We start from the raw sequence: 23,095 nt of genomic DNA, 5'->3' as shown, positions 1-23,095 counted from the left end.
CTCTTACAGAGGATGCAGCACCCATGTTGAATGTTTCGCAACCACCTAGAACTCCAGTTCCATGGGATCCATCACCTTCTTCTGACCATGAGCTCCTGCAGTCAAATGTAAATACCCATATATGGACACACATGCATGTGCATAATTTTTATTTTTTAAGTTAAAAAGAACCAAAATGTATGGCCACTGAGGAACGACAACTAAGATTGTCCTCTGACCTCCACACACATGAACATTCATCTACACTGGCACCTACACACACACACACACACCACCTGCTCACATATAAATGAACACATACATGTACACATAACACATACACAAATAAAAAGAGAGAAGGAAGAGGGGAATGAGGAGGGAAGGAAGACCTAAGAATCTCTGAAGAGAATTTTAAAAGTCAACAAATTCAGAATAGAAATGAGGAGAAAGATCAGGTGTAATAGAAATGGCCAAGGTGGTACACTCAAAACTTTGGAAGTGAGGCAGAAGGCTTGTGAATTCAAGTTCAGCCTGGACTACACAGTGAAACTCAGTTTTAAAAAATAAATCAGAAATGGATGGCAGTAGAAGAAACCACCATAAGTGAGGTAACGCAGTCACAGAAAGACAAACATGATATGTACTCACTCATATATGGATTTTAGACATGGAACATGGAAGTGTCAACCTACAATCCCACTGCCAGAGAGTCTGGGTAACAGGTAAGACCCTAAGAGAGATATGTATGGTACCCCAGAGAAGGGGAATGGGGCAAGATCTCCTGAGCAGATTGGGAGCATGGGGGGAGGTGAGAGGGAGCTGGAAAAAAGAGAGGGCAAGAAGAGGAGGGGAGAGTAGGACATGGGAGAGCAGGAAGGTTGAGTCGAGGGAAGAACAGAAGAGAGCAGGATGAGAGATACAATAATAGAGGGAGTCATTATAGGTTTGAGAAGAGATCTGGCACTAGTGAGATTTCCAGAGATCTACAAGGGTGACACCAACTGGCAAACTAAGCAATAGTGGAGAGACTACCTTAAATGCCCCTCCCTGATAATGAGTTAGACTACTTCCTTGTATGCCATCCTAGAACCTTCAACCAATGACTGATGGAAACAGAAGCAGACACCCACAGCTAAACACTGAACTGAACTCCTGGAACCCAGTGACAGAGAGGGAGAAATGATGAGCAAAGGGGCCAAGACTGGACTTGTTTAACTCACAGAAACAGCTGACCTGAACAAGGGAGAGCTCTTGGACCCCAGACTGATGACTGAGAGACTAGCATGGAGCTGATCCAAAACCCCTGAGCGTGGGTGTCAGTGAGGAGGCCTTGGCAATCTATGGGACCTTGGGTAGTAGATCAGTATTTATCCCTGGCATATAAATAGACTTTGGGTGCCCATCCCACAATGAGGGATGCTCTCTCAGCCTGGACTCTTGGGGGAGGGCCTCGGCCCTGCCCTGAACAAAATGACAAACTATGGATATCGCTCATGGAGGGCCTCACCCTCCCTGGGGAACAGAGTGGGGATTGGGTGGGGGGCTGAGGGGTGGGGAGAGGGGGGGATGGAGAGGGAGCTGGGACTGACATGTGAAGCAACCTTGTTTCTAATTTAAATAAAAATAAATAAAGAAATAAATCAGGTGCTGGGTGGGTTTGGTGGTACAGCAGTGGCCTAACACAACAAGAGCTGAATTTCATTCCCAGCACTACACAAAATAAATGAAATAAAGCTGGTTGTGCTGGCCTATACCTTTAATCCTGGCATTTAGGAGATAGAGGCAGGCAGATCTCTGTGAGTTCAAGACCAGCCTGACCTATATTATAAATTCTAGGCCAACCAGGGATACATAGTGAGACCCTGTCTCAAAACATATGTGTATGTATGTGTGTGTGCATACATATATGTATGTATAATAGATGGGAAGAGAGGGAAGCTGAAGACACACTCCAGGGCTGAGGTTACCTGCCTTGGCAACCCAGCTGTTATGACATGGGAAATATGTTGGTGCTTGCCATCACCGCCTTTGAAAGTCTGCTTTGTTAGCAAAAGACATGTCCTTGTTAGGAAACAGTTCCCCTTTCAAACCTAGAAATTTAATTTTTAGATGGGAGCTTATTTTCCAAAGGTCTGTTATAAATTCATTTCTGTAAAACCTTAGCAATATCTTTAACTCTGCTATCTAAATCTGATAAAATAAAGCTCCCAATTGGTCTTATTTTGGGTCTTCCGGAGATCATTGCTGCTTCATTTAACAGTACCTGGTAGTTACGATTGAAATCCCAGCATGTATCTCTCAGTTCTGAATTCCTTTTTTCAAAACTAATTTAGACGTATTTTACAATGCTCATCACCATTGTGTGACTGCAAAGGGGGCCATATCTTCTGCTTCAAGCCACCTCTCCAAAAAAACGTGTTAGGTGGAGTTTTTCCTTACTACCCAACTGGCTCACATAGGAATTAAGTCCAGGCTTTGTACACATGTGGTTGGGGGCAGCTTGCTCCTGGCATAGACAGCACCCTAGCCTCTGCTCATGATCCCTGTCTTGGGGGACTGCAGCCTTTTCCTTTGAACCTCTTCAGAAATCTCTGAAATCTGTAGGGAGAGGGTTTTTAAATGTACTTTTCTTCATCTGGAAAGAAAACAAAACAGAAAGAAGTTGTTTGTTTTTTTAATGAGGTATCATATTTGCAAACATATCCAGAGTGGGTCTTTCCTGGGTGACTGAATTCAAAGTTGAGGTCGTAGACTCTGAACCAAAAAAGACATGGGTCCCTCCTCTGTCTGCATGGTTCACTCACCATGTGAGCTTGACCAAGTCACCCAGTCTGTTTCTTCCTTTTGATGATCTGTAAAACAGGGATCTTACACACTTTTTTTGTTGCTGTAATAAAATGCCCTTGTAAAAACAACAGAAAGAACAAAGGGTTTATTTTTGCCTACAGTTCATGGGGATACAGCCCACCATGGCAGGAAAGACTATGGTGGCAGGAGCAGGAGGACGGCTTGTCACGTTGCATCTATGAAGAGTGTGCAGGAAATGAGGTTGGGCAATATAGCCTCAAGGCCCTCCCCAAGTGACCTACTTCCTCTAGCAAGGTTCTGCCTTCTAAAGACTCCACACTCTTCCAAAACAATGTCACCAGCTGGGGACAAGTATTCAAACACAGGAACCTATGGGGGATCTTTCACATTCAAAACTCAACGGATAACCAAAGTCCTTCCTAGAACAGTGTATGGGAAGGGATCAGCACACACAAGGGACTCACTACATTGTTGATAGCACTGCAATGTCTCATACTTTGTCTCCATCCCCAAACTCATTCCCCATTATTGATTTTGCATGTTCAAACCTGGCGAGCTCAGCGAATTCCTAAAGAGATTGAAAAATGCTGGTTTTTGACATGCAAAATGGTTTTCATCCCCTTTGGTTTCTGCTCTTTGTACAATATTTAAGAAAAAATGTCCAACTTGCAAAAAGGGAAGATTGATGTTAACACAGTTGGGAGAACTACAGAAAAAAGTCATTGCAGTAAGTGGCGTTTATAGGCATTGTCCCCTCTCACAGGCAGCCATGCTGACTGAGAGCACTACGGCAGTTAGGACTGTGGGCTTAACAATCAGAAATGCTGAAATTATTCATGTAATCTCTCTTTCTGTACTTATCAGCTACTCACAGATAAAAATGGGGGCAGAGAGGGAATCTTAAGTTTTTCCTGGCAGCTTCTACGCTCAGAAGTAAACTTGAACTTGTGAACACATTTGCAACTCCCTTCACTTCCCAGTATAGTCTTTGAAAGCAGGATAAGAGACATAACTGCATAAGATTCCCTCTTAATTTCCAGCAAGTCTTTAAGCCTCTAGTCATTCTCACTTTTCTCCTTCAAAACCACCCTTGCCTCCACTCTGGTCCAGCATTTGGGCCCTGAAAAAGTACTTCTTAGGGAAAATAGATACAAGTCCCTCTTAAGGTTTAGTAGAGAGATGCTACTGTGAAAGAGAAAGGGAGGAAGCCAGGATGCAGGAAGAACAGGGTGAGAGCTAGGGAGGCAGTTCCATGGCCAAAAGCTTTTCTCCTCTTGCAGATGACCCAGGTTTGGTCATCTGTAACTCCAGTTCCAGGGATCTGACATCCTCCTGCACACACATGGCAATTACTCACACACACATACACACACACACACACACACACACACACACACACACACACTAAATCTTTAAAATGAAAAGAATAACTAAGTAAAAGTCAGCATTGATTTCCCCAAAGTCTCCCTATCCTAAAGATTCTATACTCTTGGTCATCAGATTATGAAAGCAACAACTTTGAATTTTTTTATTTGCAAGCTATATATACATAGTTGAGAAATATGAAATCCATAGCAATCCAGGCGCTGGTCTTGAGTCTTACAAATCAGTGCAACTCCACTGTGTCTTCTTTATACAGGATCAAGGATAAGGCAAGCTGCTGCGAGGCTGCCTTTTACAAGGCCCCCCGTCTGCTTTCTTTCTAACTTAATTTCCTGTTCCAGATCCCACACTTGACGGGGTGACGGACAGACCAATCTTAGACTGCTGTGCCTGTGGAACTGCCAAGTACAGACTCACATTTTATGGGAACTGGTCCGAGAAGACTCATCCGAAGGATTACCCCCGTGAGTATGGCAGCTACTTTATGGGTCAGGGAAAGTACATTGCTGATGCTCTGTCTGTCACAAGATCATAGTCTGAGCTGCATCGGGTCTGCTCGTTATTAGCCGCTGTTTCCTGAAACTTGTGCCCCAAGAAAGTAAATTCATGGACACATACAGGTATAATCCTGGTATGCTTTTAGAGTTTTGCCATAACATTGTTCTAAGGGTTTTTATCTGTGGTTCTTAAAAGAGTTTCTGAAGTCAAATTACTAGATTTTCAAGCCAAGCCCTCCTGAAAAAGCTATACCCATGTTATAGCATAGACCATTTGTTAGAGGTATCTGGCAAATGGAGGCTCTTGACTCCACAGACAGTGTAACAGTTACTCAGTCTCCTTAACCATAATAAGGTGTCAGTCATCAATCAATACACCATTTTCTACTGGTTCCAGATGTCACCTTCTAATGTAGCAAGACAGCAGACTCAGAGCAGCCAATACCAATCTATGAGAGTTGTCCAGAGGCCCTAAACTTGCTATGTGGGGAGTAGACCCTAAAAGAGGACAGTCTTCAACTATTTTCAGTTAGACAGTTGTCTCAATAAATTTGTGATAAGCCGGACACTGTGCTAAACGTTAAAGATATGACAGTTGGCAAGAGAAAAGATATAGTGTGGGTTCCCATACTACCCAGGCCTGTGAAGAGATAGACATTAGTCAAATCATCATGTGAAATTTGTAGCAGGTGAATAATGGGCTGATTACACATTATTAAGCATGTTTACTGATGAACTGGAAAATAACTTGTTTCATGGATATGCTCCCTGAAGATCAGAGAGAAGTCACCATTTGTCCAGATATGTAATGTCCTGCGTTTACCTGGGAGAGCATGTTCTCTGTAGCCTTGGGAAGCAGGATGGCTGTTCGTAGCACTGGACATATTGTGTCTGGGCATGATCTGTTTGATACTTAGGCATTTATTTCACTCTGAAGTTGCCATAGCTGGGAAAAATGCAGAAATGGAAAGGAGGTTAATAAGAGGGAAAGGGCACACGGCAGGGACTTAAGTAAACCCTGGGTATAATGAACCTCCCTGGTGCCCTGGCAGCCCATCCATTGGGGATTGCCACATTCCTGGCCAGATCAACAGGTTTATAGTTTAATATAACCTACACAAAGTTGAAACTTGGTATCTTAAGAGTCCCTGGCTAAGCCATTCCTCAGACTTTAAGATTCAGCCTGCTCTAATCTCATCTGGGTGGGAGACCTGTGCGAACAAACTCAGCCTCTCTTCCTGGGAGAGGGCACTTACAACCAGAATACTTGGGGCAGGGGATGTCCTCACTAACAGAAGAGAGAAAATGGTAGGGGTAATTACTCATCTCTTGTGATCCTAAGGAGTTTTTCTCATTTCTGTGTGACCACAGTTGTCTCCCAGAATCTAACTGATAGGAGAAGGTACCAAATTATTGTTTCTGGGCCTCTGGGACAAACCACATGCAAGCTTACAGAGAATTTCTGTGGTGTTGCTGAGAGCTTAATAAACACAACAGATGTGTGCTCCTGATTCCTGGGATTGTTCCATTGTCAGGCATCACATTACAGAGCCAGGCTCTGCCCAAATTTTTCTGTTGGAAAATTTCATCGGCAAATACAAAACAGCATTTACCACATTGTGTTGAGATTATTTCCTTGGGAAGTTTCCTCCCCATAAGACTGGGAACTCTTCTGGGATAAAAGCCTTGAGAAACTCATCTTTGAGTCTTTGTCCTTGCACATGCCTGGTACCTCCCTGAGAAATAGGTGGTGACTGTGGAACACACTTGTTGCCATGTGGGAGGCAGGTATCTAGCTGACACTGGATCATGATGGTCAGTACTGAACTAGACCTTTCTTGGAGGACAAAGCATGAACCTGGATACTTGAAGGACTGGAGGAGGCACTGGGAAGAATACAGGCAATGTCAATGACGGCTTCTACTGATCTCAGCTGCAGGGATAATTCTGTCTTGATAACCAGCTCTGTTGTCAGCCTAGAGATGCTTACTGACAACGAGCTGTCAAGAGCCCAGTCCCTTGTATCTTTTTAATTAGTCATCCAAAATGTCATTTTCCAAGCAGGGATCTGGGGACAATGGCTCTCGGCCTCTTCAATCTTTGCATCCTTTTAACATGTTTAAGAATCACAGGAAGCACTGACATACTTTTTAAACTCTGCATTCACCTTAGAAACAATGAAAGTTGAGAATTTTTTAATTATTAGTTTTCAAGTAGCATATAGTAATAATAAACACATTGCATGTTTAATATATTTATCACATGCTAACATAAAAGCATATCATATTTAATGAAAATTATTATGTTATCCAAAAAACTGTGAAAAGAGTGTCATTGTTGTACATTTTTGCCAATCTCTGTAGTGTCTTCTGGATTAGTAGAAAACATGGACCTTTGTTTCTGCATTCATCCTATCATGACACATTTTTGATAGAAATACATAAGAAAATTCTAGACCACATGCATGTGTAACTAGGAAAAGGGAAGAGTATTTTGGAGGGTTAGATAGATGTCTCAGTGGTTAAGGGCATTTGCTATTCTCCCAGGGATCTGGGTTTGATTCCATGCACCCACAATATACGGCTCACAGCAATTTGTGTCTCAAGTTCCAGGGGGATCTCATGGCATCTGCTAGCCTCTGCTGGCACCAGCACATATGTGCACATACAGATGAGCAAGCATACACACATACGTGGTGATACCTTGTTTGCACAAATGAAGAGTGTCTGAAGATCAGAGGGTGGAGCTTGCCACTAGCTAGCCATAGAGGTCTGGAGGTCTGGAGGAAGTGAGATGGCTGGGTGGAGAAAGGAATATAGGTGGGAAGAAAGAGAAACTTGGTCTCTTTTCTGCAGGGAAGCTAGTGAGGTAAAAGTGACTTTGGCTTGCTCCTTCTTCTCTCTAATCTCTTAGCATTTTCCCCTATATCCGACTCCAGGCTTTTATTATTATGACCGATTAAAACTCATGTTACACACATAAAAATAATTTTTAAAAGTGTTTTCATAATCTTTCCAAATACAGATAATCTTTGTTACTACACCACAAACTACTTTAAAGTCTACAAATAGAGTTTTGGTAAGTCCAGTTACAATGTAGAATATGAGATTGTGCCATTGGGTTTATATTCTGTGACTAAAAATCCACTACTTACCTTCCACATCGGATGAATCTTTTACAAATTCATGATTGTGTAGCCCTGATGCTGACCATTTGGAAAATACCAGCTTATTGAGAATCGCACATCATCCCAAAGCCAAGACTCCACAATATTAAAATGACACCCATTCCTAGGAGGTCAGAGCCCACCAGGAAAGCATTGGAAAACTGGGAAGCTATCAAGTTCACTGTAACAGCCACAAGTTTTCCAAGATTCTGATTTTTGCTTGAAAACTCAGATTTTATTATTGGCAACAGATACTGTCAGTTGTTTTCCTTGAAGTGACAGACTCCCTTTATTTTTTGAGAAAATGTCTGCCAAATTCCCAACTCTGAATAACCGTAATTTGACTGTCATTTGTTCTTTCAAGTAAAAGTGATGTTTTATGAATGTACAAAGTGGCTAGTCTGACTTGTACCTAAAAGAAGCACTAAGTGCATTTATTGAGGACAATCAGAGTGCTCCTGTCCATAAAGCAGAACTGTTTTGCATTTTATATTGCTTTTAACATTCCCCAATTAGTCACTCTGAATAATAAGGTGTGTATTCATCAGTAGAAACTTCAAGTGACTCATTTTTCTGTTACATGAAGAACACTCATGTGAAATTGAGTCTTTTGTTGTCTACTGTGAACATGTGGCCCTGAAGAAGACATCAGACACTAATATAGGCCACGGCTATTGCCTTGGCCCATCGTCAATGCCAGTGTCAACATACTACAGCAAGCAAATAATGTCTTCAGTTTGTTACAAAATAGTTTTAATCTCTCAGATTTCCTGAAAGGATCTCAGGGCTCCCAGGAGTCTGTGGGTTACACTTGGATAACCTCTGCAATGGGGTAAGTTATGTGTTCAACTCTTGGGTATCTTTGAGTAATATACCTTTCAGACTCATAGTGAATGCTACATGGGGAACTGAACAGCTGTGCACTTTCAGCCGCCATGCACCTTCAGCAGCCATGCACCTTCACCCGCCATGCACTTTCACCCGCCATGCACCTTCACCCCATGCACCTTCACCCACCATGTATCTTCAGCCACCATGAGCCTTCATCCGTAGTGAACCATACCTGCAATTGTCTCTTCTTAACCATTGTACAAACTCGTTTCTTCCAAATGCTGCTTCTTGGGTTCTCTCCATAGGAGAAGTCTGCCATCCTCTCTCTGGGAGGGGCTAGGTGTGGTGAAACAGAGATGGGGGCAGGAGAATGGATAACATAGCTTCTGGTCTTCCTCCTCTCTGGTAATGTCCACATCTGTGCTGGACATCTGGAAATTGTGGAATTCTTTCAAAACACTCCCAATCAAAAAACTCTTGAAATATATCTTAAGGTTAGGCCATGTAAGTTTTACTTCTGAATTACGTAAGTGAAAAAAGTCTTAACACACAAAAAAGTAGCATTACAAGTTCAGATAGCCAGAGAATATTTGAACCAAAATCAAAGCTCATACCAGATAATTCTCTTTTTCCTTCCCTTGGGTTTATATGAAACAACCAATAGTCAGAGAATGTCTGAACCAAAACCAAAGCTTAGATGTGCATCATTTTCTTTGCCTTCCTTTGGGTGCTATCATGAGACAACCACTCCTGTTCTCTGCAGTCAAATTAGACATCTAATGTACAAAGCATGTTCTAAAGTGAAGTCGATTGCTACTAAATTCTATACCATCGTACCTGCTGTTCTGCACACAGCAGGACTTAGAAGCCAGGGAGAGCATGTCCAGGTTTGTTGAGCTTGGATAGCATTGCTGAAACTCGATGCAAGCACCATAGTATCTGTCCTAGGCATTGCCAGATTGCCACTCCCTATTGTGGGAATGGTGGGAGGAAGTGCTTCCCAGGAACGAGGTGACCAGGCCCATAAGGACATATTGAGGGTTGGACACATGCCGAGTCTGCATGGAGTTGGGAACTTCCTACCAGATGCTAAGTATCTTTAATCACCAGCTCTCATGGAGATCCTAGGTTCCTGACAGATGCTCCATCCTGTAGATAGTTGTCATGTCCCCTGGGCTAGCCATGATGCATAACTTCCTCCTCTTTGGGAATGACATCAGTCAACACTGTTTGAAAAATAAATATTTGTAGATGTAGGATACATGGGACTAGGATAGATATAGGTTAATTTTATTCGAGAAGAAGTCACTTACATGAGAAACCTATATAACCCACAAGTTCCAGCTCCAAGGATCCATGCCCTGCTGCGCTCCATGACCTGACTGGAACCAAATCCCACACGCTCACATACCTGTGACAATGCCCAAACAGACATGGTCAGTGCCACCAGTGCATCTGGTAGATCTATCACTACAAATATTGAAGAATATTTTTCAGTAAATCAATTTTTAATTTGATTGCACATTGGCTAAAATATTAATATGACCACTTGGAAATATATTCTATATATTTGAAGTTAAGTTTACAGTGACATTCAGCCATCTTCTCCATTGGATCACTTGCTCTGGAAAGTTATGTCCAAACCCATAAGCAAAAAAATAATTTACTAAACTAGTATCAACTTGGTGACTCTTATTTTTTTCCTTTGGTTTTTTAAGATAGGGTTTCTCTGTGTATCCTTGGCTGTCCTAGAACTTACTCTGTAGATCATACTGGCCTCAAACTCACAGAAATCTGCCTGCCTCTGCCTCCTGAGTACTGGGATTAAACATGTGCACCACCACAGCCTGGGAACTCTTAACATTTTTACCTTTATTCATCTAGTTATGTACACATTTTGTACATCATGCCCAACTCATCAAATCCTAGCTTTATAACTGATTTTTCTCTCACAGCTATAGTCCCAACCTTGTCTTCTCTCAGACAAGTCATCTAATTATTCTTCTATTGTCCACTAACATGATGTCAGGTCTCCAAGAAAGCACTGGAATTAAAACTGTGCATATAAATAATTAGTAATAGATCACCAATACTGCCTTTAGCTCTTCATCACCATGCAAGAACAAGTTATTTCTGGGTTTTGGGTCTCCTTTTGATCTGGTATTACCCCCAAATCAACTACTTGTTACCTACCTGTTTCTACTAGAAATTGATAGTTGTCAAATGCAGAGACTCACAGCCAAACATTAGGCAGAATTTGGGGAACCCCATGGAAGAAAGGGAGGAAGGATTGTAGGAGCCATATGGGTTGAGGACACCAGAATAAAACAGCCCACAGACTCAAGTAAGCAGGGCTCATAGGGGCTCACAGAGAGTGAAGGGCAATCATGGAGCCTGTATGGGTCTGTGCTAGGTCCTCTACAGATATGTTTTCATTGTTAGTTGGTGTTTTTGTGGGACTCCTAACAGTGGGCGTTGGTGGCATCTCTGGCTCTTTCATCTTCTTTTTGGTCCCTTTTCTTTCTACTGGGTTGCCTCAGCCAACCTTGATATAAGGGTTTGAGTCTATTGTACTTTGTTATGCCATGCTTGATTGGCATCCCTGGGAGGCTTGATCTTTTCTGAAGAGGAATGAAGAAGGGGTGAGTTTGAGGGAGAGAAGAGAATGGGGAAGATGACTGGGAGGAGCAGAGACAGGAGAGATGAGGTTGGGATGTATTGTATGAGGGAAGAATAAAGAAAAAGAAATAAACTGATAGCTGGAAAAGTCACCCATAGGCTAGGTGGTGGTGGCTCATGCCTTTAATCTCAGCACTCATGAGGCAGAGGAAGGTGGGTCTCTGTGAGTTCAAGGCCAGCCTGATATGCAAAGAGGGTTTAACATCCAGGACTGTTAAACAGAGAAATTCGGTCTCAGATTAAAACAAACAAAGTCACCCAAAACATGCAATCTCTTCCCATAAGTTCTTCCCATTTCTTGATCAGTTGTCGGTATAAATGAGTTCTTTTGTGTCTAGTTTTAGAACTTTACTTAACAGTCACCCATTCTGCACAGGGTTTTCACAGTCCTTATCAGACAACCATGATAAAGAGAAAGATCTTTCTCCTTTATTCCCTGACTAATCTGTATTGCTTTTATCTAATAAGCTTTGTTAGCTTTTTAAATAATACCATTGTTATCTCTCTTCTAATTTGCATACATATGCTTTTATGCATCCTATTATATTCTGTTTCTTTTGGATAGTCCTTTTGTTCTGTTGGTAAATTTCCATATTGTTTACTTTATGTGCTGACTTTCCTCCTTTTTGTATTTTTGTTTTTATTAATAATTAAGGAACCAGAGGCTGTGAATTTTCCTCTTAGTTCGTCTCTGAGCCCTTCCCAGAGGTCTTACTAGAGACCTCTCATGTTCACTATTCTCTTGATAAATGATTTTGTGCACTTTATCTTCTGGACATAGTTGTTAACAGTGGAGTATTTTAAAATTTCTGAAAGGTTGGAGATTTTTTTATTTTATTATTGGTTTTGGTTTTGTTTATTTTGTGTTGATCAAAGGGTGTGTGATACATAGCTCTTGCTCTGTTGTATTTACTGAGTTTATTTATTTATTTAGTAACCCAGTGCATGGTTGTCTTAGCAAGCTTTGTCTCTTACTCCTCCTTGGGTACCAAAGAAATGCTCTTCCCCACACAGCATCACTGATCCATGTCAGGCCCCAAGGAATATGCTTTTCCTCACACAGTGCACAGCATCACTGGTCCATGTCAGACCCCAAGGGATATTCCCTACACATTGCACAGCATCACTGGTCCATGTGAGGCCCCAAGAGATATGCTCTTCCCTACACAGTACGCAGCAACACTGGTCCATGTGAGGCCCATCTGGCACTATTTGCTTTTGATCTCATTCCAGGTATGCCACCATTATTATGCATAGCCATACTCATTTTTCTTCTATTTTCATTTTATATATTCTGATTATCCTATCTTTTTGTTCATTTTTTAATTTTATACTTTTTTCTTTCTATTGCCTAGTTGTGTCTTCTGGTTGAAAGTTAACTGAGCCAAGTATAGTGGCACAGGCATGTGACCCCAGCACTTGGCAGGTGAGTGGGGAGCACAAGGGATCCAAAGTCAACCTCATCTACAAAGCAAGTTTGAGGCCAGGCTGGGCTCCTTGGGACCCTGTCCCAAAACAACAACAACAAAACAATTATCTGATTCCCTTTTTTACCTTACAGTGATTGCCTTTAACATAAGACACATATTTATGTTGACGTCACAAACATGTTGATGTCATCCCCTTCCCTGAACTTTTGCACACCCTCATGTTCCTTAGTTCTCTCCCATCTTTCTACCCAAATGCATGCTTTATGCTGATTGATTTCTAGAATTTTACTTCCTGATAATTGTTAGTATTCAGGCATCTGTACTGGCCTGTCCTTGGGGTTCTGACAGGATACGCCCTCAGCTACAGCCACCAAGAGCACCACCTGTGCACATTCACTACATTCCCTTTTAAAAGGTAGGCTTTGCCCACCTCCCATCTCTCCCTCCCTCCAATCCCCCTCTCTCATTCTTATCCCCCCCCCCCCCGCCTCTCTCTTCTCTTCTGCTGCTCCTGTCCCCAGAGGCCTGTCTCCCCTCTCCCCTCCTCCCTTTTCCCATTCACTTTCCCCCAGTAAACAAACCCTCCACCCAGGCTCTGTGGCATGTTGTCTTTCTCTTTTATGCCACTTTTAAAAATTACAACACTGATCACTATAATTTCATTTCTCAGTCTTTGGTCTTTGTTTCTACAGCCATAAACTTCCCTAAAGTTTCTGTTGCCCCTTGCCCTTCATATTTCTCTTACTTGGGTACTTTCTGCAATGAAGATTTCTAACCATGTTTGCAAGGCAAACTCATCAAGGCCCTCCAAGCCTGTGAATATTTTGTTATGTTCTCACACTTATGAGACAGGGGTTCAAAGCATGCTTCTTTTCTTCTGTTAAGCACTGTGTCCTTCCATCCCACTGTCTACAGGGTCCGTGCCAGGTTTATTGCTGTTTCCTGCTATTTGGTCTGCACTTTCCCTCTGTGTTTCAAGTGTTCCTTCTGTCTGTCTGTCCCTTTGATGGTCTCCTTTATCTTTCTATGAACACCAGTCGGTGTAGACTTTTAAAAAAATAGCTCCCTCTTTAACAAATCCTTTCCACACGAGGTCTTGCTTTTGCCTCTTCCTTTAATCCTAAGAAATGGTTGTTGTCAAACACTCGGTCTCCCCTTATTTTTCATTTCTGAGTCTGTGCCCTAGTTAGCTTTAACTGTCAACTTGACACTGCCTCGAGTCATCTATCTGAGGAGGCAGTCTCGACTTTGGCACATAAGATGCAGACGCATGTCTGCTCCATTGTACTTTGGTGTGTGCTCACTAAGAAAGAAGTTCTGGTATAAAATCACTGTGCAACTGATTCTGACACTGATAAAATGCTGCCGTCTAATCTATATGCTTTGTTTAGGTTACATTAATTATGACTCTACTGTCTTCTTCACGGAGACCACATAATATCATATAATGCAAGCTGTCTATATGACTAATATGGGCAATTTTAAATGCTCTAGAAGCTGTATTTAAGAAGTAAAGAGAAGCAATAAAATTCATTTTTTAGATTCATTTTAAGTGTATGGGTGTTTTGCCTGCATGCATGGATGTGCACCATGTGCATGCCTGGTACACTTGGAGGCCAGAAAAGGGTCTCAGATCCCCTGGAAATGGAGTTGCAGATGGTTGTGAGCCTCTATGCAGATGATGGAAATTGAACTTGAGTCCTCAGCAAGAACAAGTGCTCTTAGATGCTGAGCTATCTTGCCAGCCCCCAGTAAAATTAAATTTGATGTACTATTTTATGGGAGCCAGACATCAAATCATGCCATGTTACATATAATTAGTTTGGAAATTCATTACAGACGTATTTTGCATTCTTTGTGCAGTACTAAGATCTGGTACTATTTTGCATTCAGACTCACCATATTTTAATCTCACAGTAGTCATGTGTAAACATTGGCTACCATGTTGCACAGAACAGCTCTGTAGCAAAGAAAAAAATTTCACCCAGAAGCTCACCCAGTATTTTACACTACACTTACTTGTCATGTGTGTTTCATCAGCCTTAAGATGGAACACTTCCTCAGGCTTTCTTGACTTTCCTGCCGTGGACATTTTTGAAGGGTGCCCAGAAGTTATTGTATAGACTGTCTTTGGTTTGGGGTCATTGATGTTTCCAGTTGATTACATTGAGGTTATGCATCTCCAGAAAGGATTCCATGGCCTTTATGAATGTGTATGTTAATTGCTAATTTGTGTTTTTTCTTCTCTTCTACTTGTTTTGTCTTTTAGTTCTTTTGAAAACATTTGTTTACTCATCTATTTATTATATATGCCTGTGCCCTGATGTGTTTATGTGTACCATATGCATGCAGATGCTCTTGGAGGCCAGAGGGTATCCTTTCCTTGGGAGTTAGTTGCCTGATGTGACTGCTGAAGACCATACCTGAATTGTCTATAGATTAGAAGGTGTTCCTGACTACTGAGCTGCCTCTCCAGTCTCCCTCTACTTGTATCTGCTTTGGGTTATTAATATTTTCCCTGTCTTTGAGGATGTGTACTGTGCTTAGGCTGTATATTTGGCCTCCTGCTGATACAAAGCTGCCTCGTACCTTGCTTGCTTCCTGCATGGTAGCTATACTTGCCTGCTGGCATCTAGTTACTCTGCAGGGGCCTTGTGCTTCTCTGCTGATATAGCTGTTTATTCCTTGTCCTGCATGATGGGGAAGAGGAAACTGTTGGGTGGTATCTGTTCTGGAGTGTTTAAGGAAAGAGGAGGAGATGAAGGCAAGAATGGAGGCCCAGACATGGTGTTACTGCTGTCAGAACCCTCCTTTGCTTCTGTTCTACAGCAGCCAGTGCAGGACCACCTGCGAAGCTCCCTCCAGTATCTCAGTGTCTCTGTTGGTTCCTTGGATCTTGTGTTTACCTCCATGTATGTTTCCCGGGACAGAATGTAGAAGACAAGGAGAGTATATTAGTTCCTCATCTCCTTAGGAGCCTTAGTAAAATTCCAGATCAGACACTCTAATTCTGGACAGCATCTGCCCTTTCTGCTGTATTACAGTATGTTTGGTTAGGTTTTAAACATCTATCATTTCCTTATCATTATGCTATTCTGATAGTGGTGGATATTAATACCTTTTTCTAAAGTTGTATATGTATTGATTTCTGTATTTTACCATGGTTACTTTCTATTTATTGCTGTGTTCTGTAGGCCCTGCAAATATAAGTAATATCATCATGTTCTCATTAACTCTAGCCTTTGTTACTGTATAACTAATTATTTTCTTTTAATAACTGGTGCCTTAAGTTATATTCTGCCTACAGTCTTGCTTGAATTTTCTTTTCTCTGATATATCTTAATTAAGTTATTTTTCTTTTTCTTTTATTTGTAATTTCAGACTTTCTAAGGATTTAAGATCTCCTAGGAAATTACTGAGTTCACCCTGTTATAAGCCAAACCGTTCTTTCGTTCTGCTTTGTTTTGCCTCCCAAATGTTTTGCACTTACAGTAACTTGGTCTCCTGTGGGTTCTTCTCTGCTAGCCTACTTTCTATCTCACAGATGATGGTTTATTTTAGGCTTTCTTTGGTATTACAAGGATAGTGCATTTGTTTGGCTTGGATTTTGTGTGTGTTTAATTCTCATTGTCACATCTAATCATCTGTCAGTTTATAAAAAGATGGACTGGCTGGAGGATGTAGCACATGCTTGAGACACTGGGTTCAATTCTCAGCTTTGTAAATATTAATTAATTAATTACGAATAAGTAGAGAGCTGGAGAACTGACTCAGCAGTAAAGAGCACTTGTTGCTCTTGTACAGGATATGGACCTAGTTCCCAGACCCAATGTGGTAGCTCACAGCCATCCATAGCTCAGTTCCAGAGACTCCAATGCCCTCTTCTAGCATAGGCACTGAATGTACATGTTTCACATAACATACATGTATGCGGGGAATAAAATAAATAAATCTTTTTTAAAATTCTAAAAAGCAAGGATTTCATTTCTGGTTTTTCTGTATACCCACTGCTTTCTGGAATAGTATGTTTGATTCACTTTGTTGCAAACTTTTGAGGTATTTTTCTCAGCTCGTCTCACTTCCATTTTGCACTGATGTAATTCAGTGCTTGATTTGCTCCTTTTAATCTGCCTTAATTCTGACAATTCTTAACTGGAAATTCCTTTCCCAAACAACAGTTCTGTTATTAGTCTTAATTATTTATCTCTTCAATACATGCTTATTAATTCAGGATTTATTACAGTCTTTTACAGCCTTATCTTTATTCTTTTAAGTAAACTAGGAAGCCAGTGCTCATTCATTAGTGGGTGATTTTATTTCTTCCAGTTGAACATTTGTAAAAAATATTTTCACTTGGAAAATAACTGGATTAAAAACCCAAATCCTTTTTATTAAAACTTTATTATAAATAACTGGCAAATAAAAATAGTATCACATACCCAAATTAACCAGAGCCAGAGTCTATACATCTCAGTGAACCTCTGTGCAGTTAAAACAGTCATTGGGAAGCTGTGAAACTTCACGTTGATTTACATTTTCATTATTAAATACATTTTATGCACTTATCCTGCTCCAACAACAAAAATTCATGACAGAGCTGAAACTAGAAAAATAATTAGCTTTATATGTCCATTACAGATTTTTGCTGTATGCTTTGTACATGGTTTTCCATTTCAGTGAAGAAACATGGTCTTTGTACAAGGAATCTGCAGCTTTGCTCCTTGCAGGATATGTGTTTTTCTTTTGCAGCTGAAATATTTCATGTTTTGTTTTTATATCAGCTATGTTAAATGAACCTTAGGGTTCTACTCATACCTCCATTTAGTTCATGCACAATGACATTTTTCTTTTAGTTGGTCTTCTGTTTTTATTTCTTCCTCCTTGTGTTCTTTGCTGTTTTCTCATTCATTCACATGCTTGGTTTGTGCTTTCTCTCACTTTAGGAATCCCTGTTTCTCCCAGAATGCCCCTTCCTCAATTTCTGTCCTTTTCATTTTCCTTCACACTCTGCAAATGACACTCTGTGGCACAGTTCTGATGGCACTCAGTCATATATCCTACCTTCACTGTAAGGAGGAATCAGAGAATGTGAACTGGGAATGGCATGTGTCTTTGAAACCTCAATGCCCACTCCCAGTGACACACTTTCTCTAGCAAGGCCATACCTCCTAAACCTACCCAGACAGCACTACCAACTGGGGACCACATATCCAAACATTTGAGCCTACAGGGGCCAATCTCATTTAAACCACCACATCTGGTGATTACTTCTGAAACCTTTGCTTCCAACTGTTTCATTGGCCTTTGAATGGGTCTTGAAATTGGAAAAGCTAGAGCCCCTTTCTTCCTCCATCCTCCTCCTTAAAGCTCAAATATGGAATGTTTGAGCACACTCTTTCTTAAATAAGATGCAACTATTTAGGACTGGCCATCCAAAATTCTATCTTCTATAAAATAATTTTGTCTCTCAAGGATGGATCACATTATCACTGAGAGGAGTAAGTTAGCTTATTGGCACTCTCTTGCCATTTATTCCTGCTGCCTGGCAGTTTCCAGAACACATGGTCACATTATTGTTCATGTAGCTTAAATGGCCACCTGTTCTGCAATGATTTGAAAGTGGGTAGGAGAGGGATGAAATTCATTGACCAGTCACAGAACAATTATAATGTAAGTCTAAAGTATGGCATTGACTGTGAAGTTTGACCCCAACCCAGCAGTTTTCTTTAATGATTCCCTTTAAACCTGTTGGCAAAGTCCTGAGATGTGATTTCAAGAAACGTGGGTTTTAAAAAGAAAGTAGGTGTAGTGGCGCATGCCTTTAATTCCAGTACTTAGGAGGCAGAGGCCAGTGGATCTATGAGACTTCTAGGCCAGTCTGGTCTATATAGTAAGTTCCAGACCTGCTGGGGCTACCAACTTAAGTGAGACCCTATGGAGAGAAAGAGAGAGAGAGAGAGAGAGAGAGAGAGAGAGAGAGAGAGAGAGAGAGAGAGAGAGAGAGAGTGTGTGTGAGAGAGAGGGGGGGAGAATGAAGGAAGGGAGGGAGGGAGCGAGGGAAGGAGAGAGGAAGGGAAGAAAAAAAGAAGAATGGAGGGAAGGAAGGGAGAGAGGGAGAGAGAGTGGGGAGGTTTAATTTTCCTTCTTCATGAAACTATTCTAAACACCAAAAAAGCCTTATGAAATTAAGGGTAGGGGCACACAGAGTCTATTAGTGATAGCTTTCTGTATGGTTACCCAGAAATTTGCACACAAAACTCTGCTGAAGCTAACGGCATTTATGGACTTAAGTTTTCCAAACAATGAGTTGAGAAATGCACCCTCAAGAATTGTTTATTCCAAGAAAGACCAGATATTTCTAAGCACGAATGAGGTTTCTGCAAAGGTTGGTGCCAGGCACTCTGGCCCTGGCAAGTATCCCTCTCAATTTGCAAGACCTCTACTACTCTAGATCTGGAAACAAAGCAGAAGCACAGAGAAATATTTGCAGCTATTCCCTAGTCTCAATTACATTCAGAATGGAGGAGCGTGCAAAAGGACAAAAGATAACAGGAAATATCAACACAGACAGCCCTGTGCCAGAGCCATTGTCTGTGACCAGGGAGTAGGGTTGTTGTAATCCCTTTACTACACTACTGAGTTGATTGGTTAAATTGAAAGTTAGGAGCCAAATGCCCTGAGAGCATCCTGGAACCTTCCAGTGTCAGTACATATTCATGTGGTCCTAATGACCCTCATTGGAGGGAAAAAGTGAGTACTTCCTGCAGGGTATGCATGAAGAAAGGCTTGGGAGGAAACAAAACTTTTAGAACAGCCAGCAAGAGTTTAATTAAACTCTAGCATTATAAGCTTGCCTCAAAACTGAGAAAAATGTACCACATTTCACCCCCACATGGAGCTACTCCGGGCCCTTGCAGCTCAAGTGGAAAGAACAATGGGATGCAGAAGGCTTTCTCGTCACATCTGGCTCCTTGAAACAGGGATAAGAGGTTTCTGGAGGGTTTTGCTGGCTGAAACAGTTACTGTTTACAGATGTGAGTGGCTTTCAGTCATTGAATGCAAATTGAATCTGCTTTGTTGTACACACCCTGGGAAAACCAAAAGGAGGGAATAACGTGCCTTTATCCGCCCACCCACATTGGGATTCAGAACACAGTCTTTTCGGGTTTGTTGGGTCCCTAAGCAACCTTTGAAGAGAGCTGTCCATCTGTCAGACTGCCCCTTCACCAGCACACATGGATTCCTTTGACTTTGCTTCCCTGATCTCTGGCTCCATCTTTGGTCCATTGACTACTCTTTCCGGTAAACATGTCTTACATTCAGGGATCCTAGGCTAATTCTGCCTGCCTTGTCCGTGTTGGTCTGTATTCAGAAAGCAAGCCCATCAACAGGAATGAAGAGGGCGAGCTTTTAATGCAGAGGCTAACGACCAGGAAAAGAAGCTAGAGTGAGGTGAGAAGATGGGAGCAAGCAGGTTTCTGCAGGAATTCTTAATCTCAACACCAAATGTCAGAGCCACGTGAGAACTGAAAGAGGGCATTTCAGAAGTGAGAGGCTGTAATCTATGTCTCTTTCAGCAGCAACAGCCCAAGAGTGGCCAGGGGTCCAACAGTCCTCTGCTGAAAGACAAAACGAATCATGCAGTCTTGACTAACCTGGAAGTGCAGCATTCTTGCAGTTTTAAAGCAGAGACTTACTAGAAGGCTTAATGAAGATCACCTTACTCATTGTGTGCCTCAGTTTCCTCCTTTGCAAAGCAGCAGGCTCCAAACACCATATGGAGATGTCTTAAGTATAACCTAGATTTTTCAAAGCAAACCAGAGCCTAGGAGAAGACACTGCTCAGCCTTTAGCAACCTTGGCACAGGGTGTGAGTTTATCACGTGTTGTTATGTACACTATACTATTTATAGTGTGTACATGTTTTTTTAGCTCAGTGCCAGACAACAGTCAATGATTCCTGAGTCTCATGACTGTTGTGTTTGTCTAATCTTATCACTATTCCACCCTAATTCCCAACCTTTCAATGAGTTGACTCTGCTCTCATGTTGCTTTCTTGGATGAGTCCTTCTGTCATCAGGGGAAAACTTTCTCTAAAAACTCTACTTCCTCCATGTCTCAGAGAGAGGACTGAGTTTCCCAGCTTTACAAACTTAAAACTGAAAGGTGGGGTCTGGGCATGTAGCTTGGTGAGCAGAATCCTTGCCTGGCATACATAAAGGTCTAGCTTCCATCCCCAGACAGCATTCACTGAGTGTGGCCAGCACATGGGATGGGAGTGGAGGCAAGGAGGATCTGAAACTTAAGGTCATTCTCTGCTAAATCTTGAGTTCAAGACCAGTCTGGCATATATGAGAGCCTGTTTCAAAAGTAAGTAAAATGAAATTGAAAGACATTGTTTAAAACATCCCATATAATAGAAGCCTAACCAGTAATGTGGGAATAGTGACCTAGTCCCCATCAGAAAGGAATTTATTAACAAGTACACATTGCACAATAACTCAGACAAACATATGGAATCCGTCTGCTAACTGAATCGCAAACTGGTAGTCACAGACCTGTTTGTTTGGACAATGGGACACAAACAGAGTTTGGAATTTTTATGTTCTGTGATTTCTACTGGTCAAGATCAGTTTTACCCAGCCTCCCTGCCTGTGTGGGTAGCTTCAGTGGAGACTACACAACAACCAGTTACAGAAAAAGCAAAGGTGGGGCGATAGCAAAAAATCAACCTAGTGGCTAGGAAGATGGTGAGGTGGATGTCTTATCACTATTCTATTGCTGTGAAGACACACCATGATGTGGCAACTCCTAGGAAAGCATTTAACTGGGGGGGTTGCTTGCGGTTTCGGAGGCTTAATCCAGTATCGTTATAGCAGCACACACAGTGCTGGAATAGTAACTGAGACTACATCCTAGTCTACGGAGGGGAGTGGGGGAGAGACTGGACCTGGCACAGAGCTTTTGAAACCTTAAAGCCCACCCCCCAGCGGCACACTGCCTCTAAGAAGGCCACACCTACTCCAACAAGACCACAACTACCTAATAGTCTGATCCTTCTCAAGCAATGCCACTCCTGCATGACTAAGCATTCAAATATATGGTACCCATGGGGGGCATTTTTCTTCAAACCACCACAGTGGGTGAGAGCTTGTTACACAAGTACAAAGGCCTAGTATCCACATTAATAGTTACGTGTGGTCTCTTCAGGCTCCTGTGACCTCAGCCTTGTGGGAGGTAAAGACAGAATTTGTAGGACTTGGTGGCTAGACACCTCACTTCCAGTTCAGTGACAAAGAACTTTCTCAATGGAATAAAGTAGAGAGTAGCAGAGTAAGACATCCAAAAGCATGTGGGGACATATGCCCCCTACACACACACACACACACACACACACACACACACACACACACGTGCATATGCCATACACACACACACACACACACACACACACACCATGCACATACATGCATATACTACACATACACAAAAGAACAAAATTATTGAGCTAAACCCTGGGATGACTTTTCTTTGTGTGTCTAACTAGGTTTCACTTGCCTTATTATTTCAGCCCGACCCATCACCTTTCAAGACACCTTCTCTGACATCCCTCATTGGCCATTCCAATTCTCAGAGCCTCTTTGCAGCCTTTTGTACTCTTACCACTACTTTATGTTTTAGCTCAGCTACTGCTGGTTTTCCAAGGACAGCTACATAATTTAAAGCTTACAAAACTCAAGGTTAATCCTGAAGAAAGTTTAAGGCTGCTTTCTCAAACCAGCTGTACAGTAGGATGACTATAGAGTAGAAGTGACTTTGAAATTGACCCAGCAGCCAGCTTTGAGGAATGACTCCATGGAAAAAGAGAATTTGCATTGCTTTATGATTTGCTCATCGAAGGGCTTTATTAATGCATGGCAAATCTTCAAGAAACCTGTGAGGGGCTAAGAATGGTGACATGCACCTGTATTTCCTGCACTCAGGAGGCAGAGGCAGGAGAACCTCGGGTTAGAGGTCAGCCAAGATATATAGCAAGTTCCAGGCAGCCAATGATATGTTCTCAGAATTTACAGAGATTCTGGGTTTCTTGTTGGAAATCTATTCTTAAACTTCTCCTTCAACACAATTTGCATGGCTTTTTTATTCATTAAACTTAGGCTACACTGATTGTAATGACATCTTAATTTGATGTCTGACCCTGTAAATATCTAATAATCACACAGAGGTCAACTCCAACACCACAGCCCGGATCCCAACTGATCCTGACTGATGCCAGAGATGCTTGACATATTTCCTGTATTAGAATTAGACTATTATTCCCT

The 23,095-nt window shown here is 41.8% G+C and overlaps 1 protein-coding gene across 1 annotated transcript in view; it reads left to right on the top strand.

Moving 5' to 3' along the window:
- Window positions 1-23,095, top strand: part of Spon1 (spondin 1) — a 291,806-nt gene that overhangs the window by 118,956 nt on the left and 149,755 nt on the right. The window contains exon 5 of the mRNA XM_005075650.4: window positions 4,512-4,634. Coding sequence (XP_005075707.1) covers window positions 4,512-4,634 — 123 coding nt within the window. The remainder of the gene's footprint in view (window positions 1-4,511; window positions 4,635-23,095) is intronic.

Source organism: Mesocricetus auratus, unplaced genomic scaffold (assembly GCF_017639785.1).
Source record: "Mesocricetus auratus isolate SY011 unplaced genomic scaffold, BCM_Maur_2.0 Super-Scaffold_4256, whole genome shotgun sequence".
Taxonomy (NCBI): Eukaryota; Metazoa; Chordata; class Mammalia; order Rodentia; family Cricetidae; genus Mesocricetus; species Mesocricetus auratus.
Note: the sequence above shows the minus strand (reverse complement) of the source record. Positions and strands in the feature narration are given on the sequence as shown.